This window comes from Dendroctonus ponderosae, unplaced genomic scaffold (assembly GCF_020466585.1).
Source record: "Dendroctonus ponderosae isolate FM_Combo_2020 unplaced genomic scaffold, Dpon_F_20191213v2 Dpon_F_20191213_4, whole genome shotgun sequence".
Classification (NCBI taxonomy): domain Eukaryota; kingdom Metazoa; phylum Arthropoda; class Insecta; order Coleoptera; family Curculionidae; genus Dendroctonus; species Dendroctonus ponderosae.
Window position 1 is genome coordinate 13,978,511 of NW_026018611.1, and position 13,187 is coordinate 13,991,697.

The 13,187-nt window shown below is 32.5% G+C and overlaps 2 protein-coding genes across 2 annotated transcripts in view; both read left to right on the forward strand.

Moving 5' to 3' along the window:
- The window catches only part of LOC109533639 (odorant receptor 49b), a 10,533-nt gene extending 2,978 nt beyond the window's left edge, over nucleotides 1-7,555 (forward strand). The window contains exons 2-5 of the mRNA XM_048665768.1: nucleotides 1,766-1,865; nucleotides 4,871-4,975; nucleotides 6,283-6,438; nucleotides 6,663-7,555. Coding sequence (XP_048521725.1) covers nucleotides 1,766-1,865; nucleotides 4,871-4,975; nucleotides 6,283-6,438; nucleotides 6,663-6,737 — 436 coding nt within the window. The 3' untranslated portion in view covers nucleotides 6,738-7,555. The remainder of the gene's footprint in view (nucleotides 1-1,765; nucleotides 1,866-4,870; nucleotides 4,976-6,282; nucleotides 6,439-6,662) is intronic.
- Nucleotides 7,556-9,894: 2,339 nt separating this feature from the next.
- Nucleotides 9,895-13,187, forward strand: part of LOC109533645 (glutathione S-transferase) — a 6,543-nt gene continuing 3,250 nt past the window's right edge. Inside the window, exon 1 of the mRNA XM_048665542.1 lies at nucleotides 9,895-10,152. Coding sequence (XP_048521499.1) covers nucleotides 10,017-10,152 — 136 coding nt within the window. The 5' untranslated portion in view covers nucleotides 9,895-10,016. The remainder of the gene's footprint in view (nucleotides 10,153-13,187) is intronic.

Consider the following 13,187-nt stretch of genomic DNA (forward strand, 5'->3'; position numbering starts at 1 on the left):
TTAGAATCGCTGAAAACTGTTTTCCAAAATTCGCAGCGGGTAGTGTACAGCATCGATTTCTGTGGAACCTAGTAGCTGTCAAAACTTTCACATTTTTACGAGTAACTCGGAAATCGTAAATTTTTCAGGTAAAACGGTTGAAACAAAAATAAATTAAAATTGAACGGCCAATCTGAAAATAACAAAAAAAAGGGGGGGTTTCATTTAAAAAACCAGAGTTGGTAACTACCACACGTTTATGATGCACCCTGTATATTGGAAAGTAATTTTAGAATGTGGACCTTTTAAACGTGAAAAACTTTCGTTGGACGAATTTTCTTGTAAACTTCATATTTACTGAGATATCGCACTTTGACGCACTAATGAGCAACCCTGTATATATATATATACATCCTAATTTCTGTCCACCCTCCTTTAGGCATTCCGCGAGGATGCCATCTTGTGCAGCTGCTTTATTATTTTTTAGCTTTTTAATGGCTTTAGTTGTTTCTTCTTCGGATGGGGTGCATCCCAGACTTCAGCGATATGTCGTTTCTCCTCTTCGTGATATCTTCGTGCGTCTTCTTAATTCAGAAGGTTGTTAAAGTATTCTGTCTGGGTATTGCGGATCTCTTGTTTGCTAGTCGTAAGTTCAGCATTAGCTTGCTTAAGCATTGTAGAGGGTCTTGGGCAAAGTCCTATTTTATGTATGTTCACTTGCTTATTGAGTTTTCTTGTGCTCACATGTAGATGTGCATTTTGCCATTCCCATTTTTTTTTTCTCGTAAGTTTTCGCATTTTGTTTCTTAGGTTATAGAACTTATTTCTATTTTCATTCGCTGGATTTTGGCAGATCTTGATTCTTTTTCATACTTTTCCCCACTGTGACAATCTGTATCGAACCACGCCTTTTTTTGATATTTCATTTCTCACCAAGGATTTCTTTGTAGGCTTCTTGAATTACTTCCTTTATTGTCTTCCAAGAATTATCTTCTCCTTGGCTCTGTAGGTGTATTTCTCTGCATGCTTGTTCTATTTTTTGTTGGTACTGATCCTTAACATCTGGTTGTTTTCGCTCTTCGATGTTCCACCGTTCTTCTTTCTAAGCTCTATTATGTTTGACCCGTGTCTGGGTGTACCAATACGTGATCTATCTGATTTCTTGTTATACCGTCGTTAGATTTCCGAGTATGTTTGTGTATATCTTTATGATGAATCATTGTTGATTATTCGAGACTGCAAAGTCGATTAGCCTGGTCCCATTGTCATTAGAACAAGCATGTAAGCTGTGCTTTCTAAATTGTTTGACCAATTGCTTCCAATTGTTTTCAAGCAGACTAAATACTAGTTTTAAAGTATTATTGTTTTTTCCTGGTTACTGAAAGGACATCAACTATTGAGTGGCATTCAAGTAATTTTTTTTCAAATAGCTTTTAAAGCGGTTCCACTATGTGGTCCACAAGACTTTATAGTTATAGTAGTTATAGCTCTTTAAATTACTATAGTTCCATTGATCGCGATTTATTTTCCGATGTTTCCTATTCATGAACGTGAGTCAAACATCTTGTAGTTTTTTTTAGATATTTTGCATTTCACATATACATACATACAACCATACTTGTTCAGTTTATCCTGCACTTGAATACAACCTAATAAAAAAAATTTATCCAATATTAAATCAGTTATTATAGCGAATATAAACCTGATTGCTTTCTATTTATAATAATATGAAACGGGCAGAAATCAAATTAGATCTAACGATATTCTTAAGTGTGTGTTATTTTAGGCTCGTCGAATTAACTGAAAAGGTGTTTTCTGAAATTGTTTTGATACAGTATCTGACTAGCATCGCTGCAATCTGCATTATTGGATTTCGAATGGTGACTGTAAGTATAAAGATGGTTAATAATAAATAGAGGTAGGCTTTCCGATAAGTCCGGTTCTATTTTGTATATATAGTCTTATACATAATCACTCAATGAACAATTTTGTCACTAATAACGAAACTAGAATTAATTTTGCATTTACAGCCATTAGAGAAATCGAATCAAGCCCTTTTAAGCGACACAAAATAATATGTGAAGCGATTCAATTAGCATTCAAAATTGTTTGAAATGTAGCACCAAAATGTAGACAACGTTAAGAAACTGAGCATTTACTGATAACTGAACGCTTTACAGCTCAATTTTGAGCTGTTGAGAGTTAGCTAGCTTTGGTAGTCTTTGTTTTTCAAGTTTTTGAACACTCCATTCTTGTAAAAACCATTTCAAAAAGTAATTAGGTATTCTTTTACTTTACATTATTACATTTGTTATATTTAAACACCACTTTGTCAGTGAATCTCATCGCATATTTGCGAACGTATAAGAGTGTACGTCTGTGAGTGTTTTCCAAACTGACACAAAATGCCATATTTTTGTTACATTGAAAATTCCAATTGTGAAAATATAAAGCGTTTAAAATTCGAAAAAAAACGAAATTAATGAATATTTTTAAAACTGTAGAGGATGGACCTAGTAAAAAACCAAAATTGTACTCCAATAGTCTTTATATGATTAATTTTTAGAATGACCAGAATTTTTGTATTCATCCGATACAAAACGAGTTAATGAAGCAAACTACCATCAATGTTCTACGTGCGGGCTTTAAATATTCCTATATCATGACAATCGTAAATTATTTTTAAGTCTTGTACTTAAAAAGGTAACTGAAAAGTGCTCTAACAAGTAGCAGCAATAAAAGTTTTCAACCCGACCCTGACTTAATACTTTATTGTAATACTGGGTGCCTCAAATCTAAAAAATTTAAAAACTGCTGGTATTTTTTCTCTGGTTGAAATGGTGAAATTATAGAAGTGACTGAAAGTCACATTATCGGGAAAACAATTATTTAAATATTTTTTTAAGTCAAAGAGCCTAATATTGTCCGACAGAACACACCGTCATTTCCTTATAGACAATTTTCATATTGGAAAGTTACGAACATTTTTTAATTGCCGGCGAAGTACGCTTCTGTTCAAAATAATAATTTTCTAAAAATTATTGTAGCGTTGTTAACACAGTTAAAAACATATATTGTTTGTTCTCCGTAATATTTAACTGATTATTTATAAATAATCAAAAACTGCTTAAAGATAGTTTAAGCACAGTTTAAAACAAATATCAACTGAAAAGTAATTTATCCATAACAAACAAAATTCCTGAATCATAGAGGACAAAATGAAAGCATGTTTACTTTTGGTTTTCTTGTCTTCAGTTTGTTATAAAGGGTATTTCATTAAGTACGCCCCATTTTGCTTAGGAACTAAAACACATTATTTATTTACAAAATATGTCAACTTTTACTTTACTTTACAATGGGAGACCATTAGCTATGAAACAAAACATTATTTAAATGTCTTCCACGGAATCGTTGGCAGCAATGAATTCGTTCAACCCAATTTTCCATGACCATCTCACACAAATCAGATCGTATGTCAGCCATTACTCGTTCAATATTGGTCTGTAAAGCGTGTAAATTTGCTGGATGATTGTTGTAAACCAATGACTTTATGTAGCCCCAAAGAAAAAAGTTCAATACAGTTAAATCGCAGGAAGGAGGAGGATAATTGGTCGGCGATTTTGTATAGGTGTAATCCAAGGTCTTTTCGTAAAATTCGCCACAAAGTCGTCTTGGAGATGCCTAGTTCTTGCGAATGACGAGAAATCGATAAGTTTTGATATTCACGGGCACTTTTACGTACAGCAGCAATATTAGCGTAATAGTTTTCATACATTTTAACTTTCAACTAGACTCCGAGAAAAAAGTTTAGTGGAGTCAAATATGGAGACCTAGCTGGAGGACGAATTGAGTTTCCCTTAATCTCTTTTGAAAAAGTGGATTTCGAACATCGAAGGCTTTACGAAATTTATGCGATTGGGCACCGTCTTGATGGAAATATATATGTGGCGTTCTTTTGATTTGTATAATCTAAAATGTCTTCTTCAATTCCTTTTATTAAATCAACCAGTCAATGTGCATTCATAGAAGATAGCCCGAGTTGTTTAAATAGGGATTTACTAGATCGGACCAAATGTTGATGTCTTTGCGAGTTAGGTTGATTAGTCAGGTCCATTAATGAGAAATAAGTTGTCCTTAGACACCTTGTTTGCACCACAACTTATAAGCAGCAAAAGACATTATTTTTGAAAAAATAAAGTGTAAAATATTAGCTCGCTTTTTAGGTCGAATTCATGATTTTTTTAGGTCAATTTTTAATTACTGTCCCCTATAGGATCACTACTTCGATTATTTTTGTGCACCGAAAAGTACGCTAAATAATCGAGGTGCGTACAATATTGTTTCACGGCTCTGAACATTATTGTTAAATAACAACATTTTGCGACTAATCAGTAAGAAAACTAATAATATCGATTAATCGAAGCAAAAGCTGGAACGTTCAGAATCAAATTACTGTTACCTAATACATAAAATATTTCAGACACGAATCGCTCATATGTTAACAGAGTCTGGCCACTGTGAGGCCACTATATGGCTAATTTAACCGACATCGTAACTGCAATAATTATTAATTAATTAGTTTTCCGCCTTTAACTACAGGCGCTTGGATGGGACATTTGCCAGCTAAACCCAGCTGTCGAAGGCTAATAGATTCAAAACCGATAAAAACATACATTTATGACTGAGCGGTCAATCAACGAAACTTTTTCAATCCTAACTACACAAAAGTATGCGATAGTGTACAGTTCATTTGAAAGACCCTTGAAAAATTGACATCGGTAATTTAACCGATGCCGAGTTATGAGGCTTAAAAAACTTCATTCTAGCGTATTATGTATTTTAAAACATTTTTTAACTAATAAACAACTTGTTGCAAAGAACTGTTTTTCAGGTGGATCTCGTCAGTTTTCCATTTCTACTCATGGCAGCCTTTTTACTTTGCATGTTTTGCCAACTGGGAATTTATTGCTGGTTTGGAAATGAAATTATTTTGCAAGTAAGATGATTAACATGTTGATGATTTAAAACCTTAAATACATAAATCATAATGGTACGATTACACAGGAAAGATTACAACAACTGTGAATCAGTATGCAAATCATGAAGACAATGAAATTACTAAACCGTTAATTATAGTTTGGTACCGTCTAATGGAGCTACTTTGATCAACTAAAAGTTAACATTTGGAGGACATTGAAATTATATTATGACCCACTTGTTATTCATATTTTTGATTGAAAATATCGATTTTAGCCAGATTGATTGACAAAAAATTCTATATACAGGGTAGTACCCTTTTAGTTGGTGTCATTTAAAAAATGTTTAGAGAATCCTGAAGCTTTCAGGTTTTTTCGGCTCATGTGTGCATCGTCGGTTTTAGGGGAGAGTGTTGTAGGTACTTTAAGACGCTTTTTAATTGGCTTTTCAGGCCACTTTTTAAATCCATATATATGTATAATAAATAAGTAATCTTTATTTCCTACAGAAAAAGGCTATCGACCCAATCGGTCTTTCTGCCCTTTTAAATACATTACTTAACTGAAGCCATTATGTTATATTTTATATTTAGAACGATATTATCAAAAAATAAACATGATGCCATCCAATCCATCGTACCATCACCATCAATAGCACGAGAGTAAAACAATTTTACTTAACAAAAGTTTGGCCAGATTGTCTTCTTTTCAAAATTTTGGATTGCATTTTGCTTTGCGCATCAGGTCCATATCTGTCCATCTCCATTAATATTTCTGATAACAGTCTTGAAAATTAACCTCCACGGATTCTGGTTATACTAGAATGTTTTATTTCCATTTATAAATTGGGTTTCGCCTAGCAATTTTTGAAGGGCCAAAAATATCCTACGTATATTGGCTGAGTTAAATATGTGGAATTAGGTGGTAAGCAAGCAAAGGCAATGTTGTTCTCTTCAGATAATTTCCAAACATCATCTGAAAAATAAGCTGCTAAAAATATTCCCACTATAATTTTGCAAGTGTTTATTTACTTGCCTCTAGACTGGACGGCTTCAAAACGAAACCTGTTTTCAGCTATATTTCAATTCACAAATTTTAGTTAGCTCAGTTTAGCCATTAGGGATTGAAACAAATTTGTACATGCGGAAAATTTTAAAACTCAGAACAGCAAAGCAGGTTTTGATCAAATTAACCCGATTTGACGTTAGGCAAATTTTCAAGCGGGATCAAGTTATACAATTGAAATAAACTAATACAGAATATCGAAAAAATTATTTTTAGAGTAATTTTGTTTAACAGCCCACCTGTGAGATTTCTTCGGTTTCAGAGTCTACTGACTCGAGAGGCTTGTTATGAATTTGATTGGATCAACGCCGATTTACAAGTGAAGAATATGTTACTAATCATAATGGAACGCTCCAAACGACCTCTGCATCTAACAGCCGGAAAATTTTCTATTCTCTCCTTAGATTCTTTCACATCGGTAAGAACTTGAATGATATTGCCAATTAAATGTTTTTAAAACCCACTTTTTTATGCTTTAAAGCTGGTTGATTAAGTATTTTTTTACTCATTTCAGTTTGATTAACACCAGAAGTAAATGAAAACGGTATCTAAATAAAAAGAAAATCGTGAGGCCTATGAGAAAATAAAAAAATATATTCTGATGCAAGTATTACAGTAAACTAATTACAATTTTTCTTCCAGGTTATTAATTCAGCATATACTTTTTTCGCTGTGATTCAAACAAAATATAGTCAGTCGTCAAGCCATAATTTATAGGCTTTGTCAATTCTGTACTCTTCTACGTAATTATGACAATGTTGAGCGAAAAAATCAGTGCTTTCAAATTGGAAAAATCCCAAGGAGTAATTCCAATATAAAATATATATAACATAAGATTAAATATAGGATATCTTATCTCCTTTGTCACGCAGATAATAGATCAAATAATATTATTCACGTAACTCATGTAAAATAAAGTAAATATTTTGTAATTTTAGTAGGCTAAATATCTCTTAAACTCCAAATGCCACATTTTTAATTAACAATAATAATTCTAACACTTGGATTAGATTCGCAAGATCTTAATATTTCCAAGCGTTAATCACCATTATCTTACTCTTATAAATAAATTTCTTGAACTTGTCTCAGATTGCTGAAGTTGTTGGCAAAACCTATCCAAAAACGTTCACTAAAATATCACAAAAATCCTGTACTCTAAATACAAAACGATTTAGTGAACATAAATTTGTATTTGTCTTCGCAAAATCTGCATCAAGAACAACTAAAAGAGGAAGAGACAGACAAACTCAAGAATTTTATTATAAACTCTTGAAATTAATGAATGGGGGGACAAGTGTTCAAGAGATAGAGGATAGTTCTAGGGAAATCGATCACAAAGTATAGATTTGAAAGGCAAGCGTTTTTTACATAGTCAAAATCACGAATACTTTAAGGAATAGATATTTTAAGATGGTTTATCTAAGGAAAAATGAAAACCAAAAGTACTTGATTCTTTGCAAAGACGAATAAAACGTCTTTCAATCGTAAACATGTTCAATCCCAACAATTTTTGTAGTAATAAATATGTAATTTATGCATTACCTTTTTTCATAATATATATTTATTTCTTATCCCAACTTATCGACTGAGTCAGAAAAAATCGCTACACACAAAAACCTTAATAAGTTACGAACCCTTGACCAAATTCGAATGAAACAAAAAGTGTTTTAAAGATGATGCCATTACGAGTAATTATTAAAAAAATTAAACTGAAATAATTTGCTTTAGCAGAATTTTTTAATTTTCTTATGAATTCTTTCCACCATCGACTTTATGGTAGCTTTGTTCATTTTTCTGACGGCAAAATTTTACTTTATTTTGAATTCTGCTAGGGTTTAGCTTCTTTTTCCGTTTTTTTCAAAGCTCTTTTTATCAAGGTCCAATATCGTTCGATTGGTCGAAGCTCGTACGTACGTTTCGTCATCCGTCAGACAGCAATCTTTTTCATCAGTGTTCACTTTTCGAGTTTGTTTTTTTGCTTCCTGATTCTTACTTGCATTTCTGCCTGGTGTCGTCTGAACTTTGTCTTGAAGCCCATCTTGGTTTTTATTCGACGTACGTGCTCTCACTCCAGCAGCCTGCTTTATTGCCCATGTTCCGATTGGATAACCTAGGATTCTTCTCCAATTTCTCTACAACTTTTTTCACTGTTTGTCGGCGTATAAATCGTATTTCCTTACTTACTTTTCGGTTAACATTTGATGACTAATTAAACTTAACTAGCTTAAACTAGGGATGGGAGAAAAACATCGATGTAATTCGTTCGATGTTCGATATTTTTACCATCGATGTTGGAAATTATGGGACATCGATAAAACATCGATGTTAGATCCTAAAATAAAAACATCGAACATTTGATGTTGATACTAGATTGACATTTTCCGCGAACTCTTTGATAGTGCCGATACAAACGGTATCGCGGCATAGATACCCATTTCCAGCTGCACTCGAAAAAAGCCTCTTTTTGCAGCAAGTTGACGGAAAAATGTGGCAACTATAAGTTCAAATCAAATCAAATCAAAATATGCTTTATTGCCACGGAAAAAATCATAAATTTTATGGACAAAGCGAGTAAAAACAAAAGCAAAACAAAATACTTCAACATAAGGTACGTACAGTACAGTCAACAATAGTGAAAAATTTTGAAAAGTATAATAAAACAGTACAAAAAACAAAAAATTTAGTCGATTATTTAACAATGCATTGTTTTAAAATGTCACAGTAGTATTAATATAAAATTATTTAAGTTTAAGTTAATCAATTTGAAATTTGTATGCAACTGTAAACACAAATTAGATGTTATAGTTTGACAACATCGATGTTCTGCCTTCGATGTTTCCCTAATATCGATATTAGCTTTCAATGTCAACATCGATGGCTACCATCGATGTTAGAGTATCGATGTCCCATCCCTGGCTTGAACCGCTTAATAACGTTTGATACGGTCGTCCTATGAACTATTAGCTCTGTGGCAATATTTTTGGATGTGTTGGATGTGTCCACGGTGGATTGTCATGAAAACTTCGAATGATTAATTCACGCACTTATAATTCAGATGCCATTTCTCTACTAAAACATATCTACAGTTCGACCTTTAATATGTCAAAATCATGTTTCATGTATAAAAAAATTCGTCCGATTAATGTAAAATATAGTTTTATATTTTTTCTATAATAATGGAAAATACTTATCTGTAATTCATAATTTTACATAATTTTCATTTTCATTATATTAGAAGTACCTATGTACATAATTGTTTTAAAAAACCGAATATAAGTTCTGCCATAAAACATGAAAAATTCTCGCACTTAAATTGTTGATCTGATGAAGGTAGTTTATTATTGGTGATTTGATAAGTTATTGCACCAAAAACTAGATGTAATTGAACATAAATTAAGTACTTAAATTTATAAGTTGTGTTATCCGCAAAATAAAGCAGAAATTCTCTAAGTACACCGCTTGGAAACAATTAATAAACATTTTAGTAATGGAATTTATGAACAAATAACTAACATAAGTGGTTTTTTAAGTACTTCGGTATGCGCATACTGTAAAAATTTTTGAAGCATAAATCATTATAACGCCGTTTCTGTAACTCAATTTTACGTAGTTGGCAACGCGCTTATTATTTATTTGCTGGGTCAAAGCACTTAATCGCAATTATTAATGTATGATGCACTGAATATGCTCTCGAAAACACATTTATAAATATCCTGCTACAAAGATACTAGATAAGCTCCTTAATGCCAAACTCAACAAAATAATTTGTGTTGAATTAACTCAGATAATAAGTTTCCAATTTAAATGAAAGTCGGTCATGTAATATTCAGTGGTATTGCTCTGACATCAGATAGAAACCGAGGTAAGAATGCTATTGAAAGAAATCATCCACTTTAGATTATTACTGCCAACAATCCCATCCAACATATAAATTGATTAACTAGCACTCAATTATATCAGTTGAAATAATTTCCTGAAAAGAACAGGTTCAGAAAAATGGCTCCAAAATATAAGTTGATTTATTTCAATGGAACCGGACGTGCAGAGCCGATAAGGTATCTCTTTGCCTACGCTGGCCAGGACTATGTTGATTACAGGCTGAAACGAGAAGAATGGCCTCAGTTAAAATCTAGTAAGTATCGTAGTTTCTGAAGACTTTCAATGTCAAATCGTACTTTAAATCACCCTGCAGTACAGATTTCGCTTGGTTTTCTGATGATTCTGATGATTTTTTATTCCTGACTCTTTCTCAGTTTCAAACACCCTAGTAAATCATTAAAAAAATGTTTACGGTCTGTGGTTATTAAAAGACTGTATAATTCCTTTAAAAATGTATTTTATGTAAATTGCATTTGCACATAAAAGCCAGGACCTACAGAATAATTACGTGTAAATAATTTTAAACGTATTTAAAATTAATTAATAGAAGAGTGTTTTTATGTGTTTTTGTTAAATTTTGTGCTTTTCGCTTAACGAAATTTCAAAAAAACAAGTGTTTCTCGATTTATTGCGAAACTTGAGGATTTGGACAATTAATCAACCAGTTTAAATGGTGCTTGACTGTAGTCTCTTGTCTTTGAATTAAAAAAATCAACATCCCCGACTTTCTCTTTAGAGGCAAATCCCATCAAGAGTTAAAATTTTAAATACGACTTTCGGAAAAAAATCTCATGTGAAAGAAATTATTATTCAAATTTATTAGATACATGTACCTAGAGGGTGATTCAAAATTTCCTTGTTGCCTCCGGAGGTGTTCCCCTGTTACTGTATTCGTAAATCAATAAACGTAGTAGATTAGATAAAGTTAAGAGATTAGAGTGGATAAAATTAAAAGATAGATAAAAAAAAAGGATAATATTTATGAGAGAACTGTAAATTCGTCAACTAAATCCGTTGAGAAAAATTTTTAATTATAAAATTTAGGTTGAATTTCCAACGCAATGGTGTAAATACTTGAATATCAATGCGTACTCCATTACAAAAATCTTATCACAAAAAAAAACACATTTTTTCACAGAGCTGCTCGACTCCCCTGCACAGCATCCGGTTTTAATGCTTAAACAAAATATTTTTTCTCTAATTGCCGCTTTAGTAAAATAGAGTTTTTATGTGGTAAAAACACCTCCAAACAATTAGTTGATACGGGTTTCTTCATAGGTTCGGGACCAAGCAAAATCTGCTGACAAAACCTCTCAATATTTTCCATGCCTGATTCTTGAGCTTGAGTCTATCCAACCGAACATGTTCTTAATTGTTACATGGGGTCAATTTAAAAACTTCCCACCCTTAATATCTTTCTTACTGTTGAAAATATGAAAAATCGGAAAGACCTGTCAATTTTATTTGTAAGGGGGACACTTTAAATTATTTTTTATCCTCCTTGTTTCAACCCCCTAGGAGGGGTAGATGTCACCCTTAGAATCTTAAATGTGAACGGGGGTCAAGTGGCCCATCGTCTTAAAGGGCGTTCAATTCTCTTTACATTAGTTACTACTTTGTTGCTTTTTGTCCAGAGGTTCTGTGCAAACACTAGCCTGAAAACCAATATCTGAATTAAGTAGGCCTGGTAGGCAGTGAATTTCTAGGATTTGGCGCCATGCTACGTAAATGGCTTGGTGCGCCAACCCAACGCACCGGCGCAGTAACTCACTTCCGTTGCTGAGAAAATGTTGATGAATTTTTTACTTGTTATTTAGATTTATATTCATATTCGAATTTTCAAGTTTTAGCCAAGTTACTCCTTTTTCTAAATGCTCTAGTTTCTAAAAAGTTTTCAAATCCCTTTCCAGTTTCGAATTTGTAACAAAAATCACATAATTTTCTATCAAAAAACGCACACAATAAGCGAAAGTTTATAACAGATTATCTGTAAATCTCGTCATTTCCATCCCTCTGAAGACTGTAGAGTTTGTTAAAAAAAATTGGTTTTTAGTTTTGATTGAATTTCTCTTTGCTTTACTTTCTACTTGAAAACGCTCTATTTTGTAGAGTTTCACTTCAAAATATTTACGATCTTGAGCTCTTAAAATGGAGGCGAAAAATTACAAGATAAATTTATAGCTTTGTAAAAATTTTAACATTTTCAGCGCCGAAATCGTGACAAAAACGAAAATTAATTCTTCCCGTTTTCGCCGAAAACCGTTAAGATTTTCTCCAAAACGGATCACAAAACTAAAAGTTTTTAAAACGATAATGGGATCATTTCAGCCAAAAATTAAAAAAATTATTTTGCTAGAAAATTCGCCTCATTTATCTGTTGCAACTTTAGAAAACCCATTTCAGATTCAAATTTGGAACAAAAACCGAATAAATTTATTCAGTTTTTTTTCGAAATTAATTAGGATTATCTTTAAAAAAAACTACCAGAGCAAGGGTTCACAAAAAATTACTTAGAAAATTCGCGAATTCCCGAATCTGCGGTCCAAACTCTCCCGTGATTACTTTGAAATCGAGAAACTTGCCAATTTTTGCTCTGAACATTTGTATCCTTAATTTCCTTAAACTAGCTGACATAAATCGAAATTATGCTATCAGTTTCTGTTTGATTTCAACCACTTGAATGTAAAGTGTGACAAGCACATTTAAAAAAAAGAAATGCTACAAATAATTGCTACACAATTAACGTGAACATTTTGCTTCTTTGGAATAATAAATTACGAATTTGATTTTATTTTGGGTGCAAATTGTTAATTTTCTGCTTTGACTTGTCAGTCGCAAGCAATTTGATTTAACATGCGACCTTTTTTGTCGATGTGGAGTGAAAAATAAAACCCACTTTATTTCTTTGAAATATAGCCTTTTGTACCGAAAATTTTGCAAACAAACTGATTCGTTTAACAAACAAAATATGTATTATGAATTAAAAAACAGGTTGTTCCGGAAAATGGTGCATTTTATTAACATGAAACAAGTGGACCTAGTTAATCAGTTCAAACGTTAAAACTCTCTTGTCTTTATCTTTCAGGTCATTAAATTTTCCAAATTATAAAAACCAATAAAAACGTCCATAGCATAGCAATTAACAATGCACGAATGCATTAACAATACAAACATTAAAAACGTAAACGTAAAAAAAGAACAACCAACCCGGTTCTTAGGAATACGCTCCATTAGTCTGACGTCAGACGATGCGCGCGCCGAAGGACTGTATCCACACAAACGAATTGT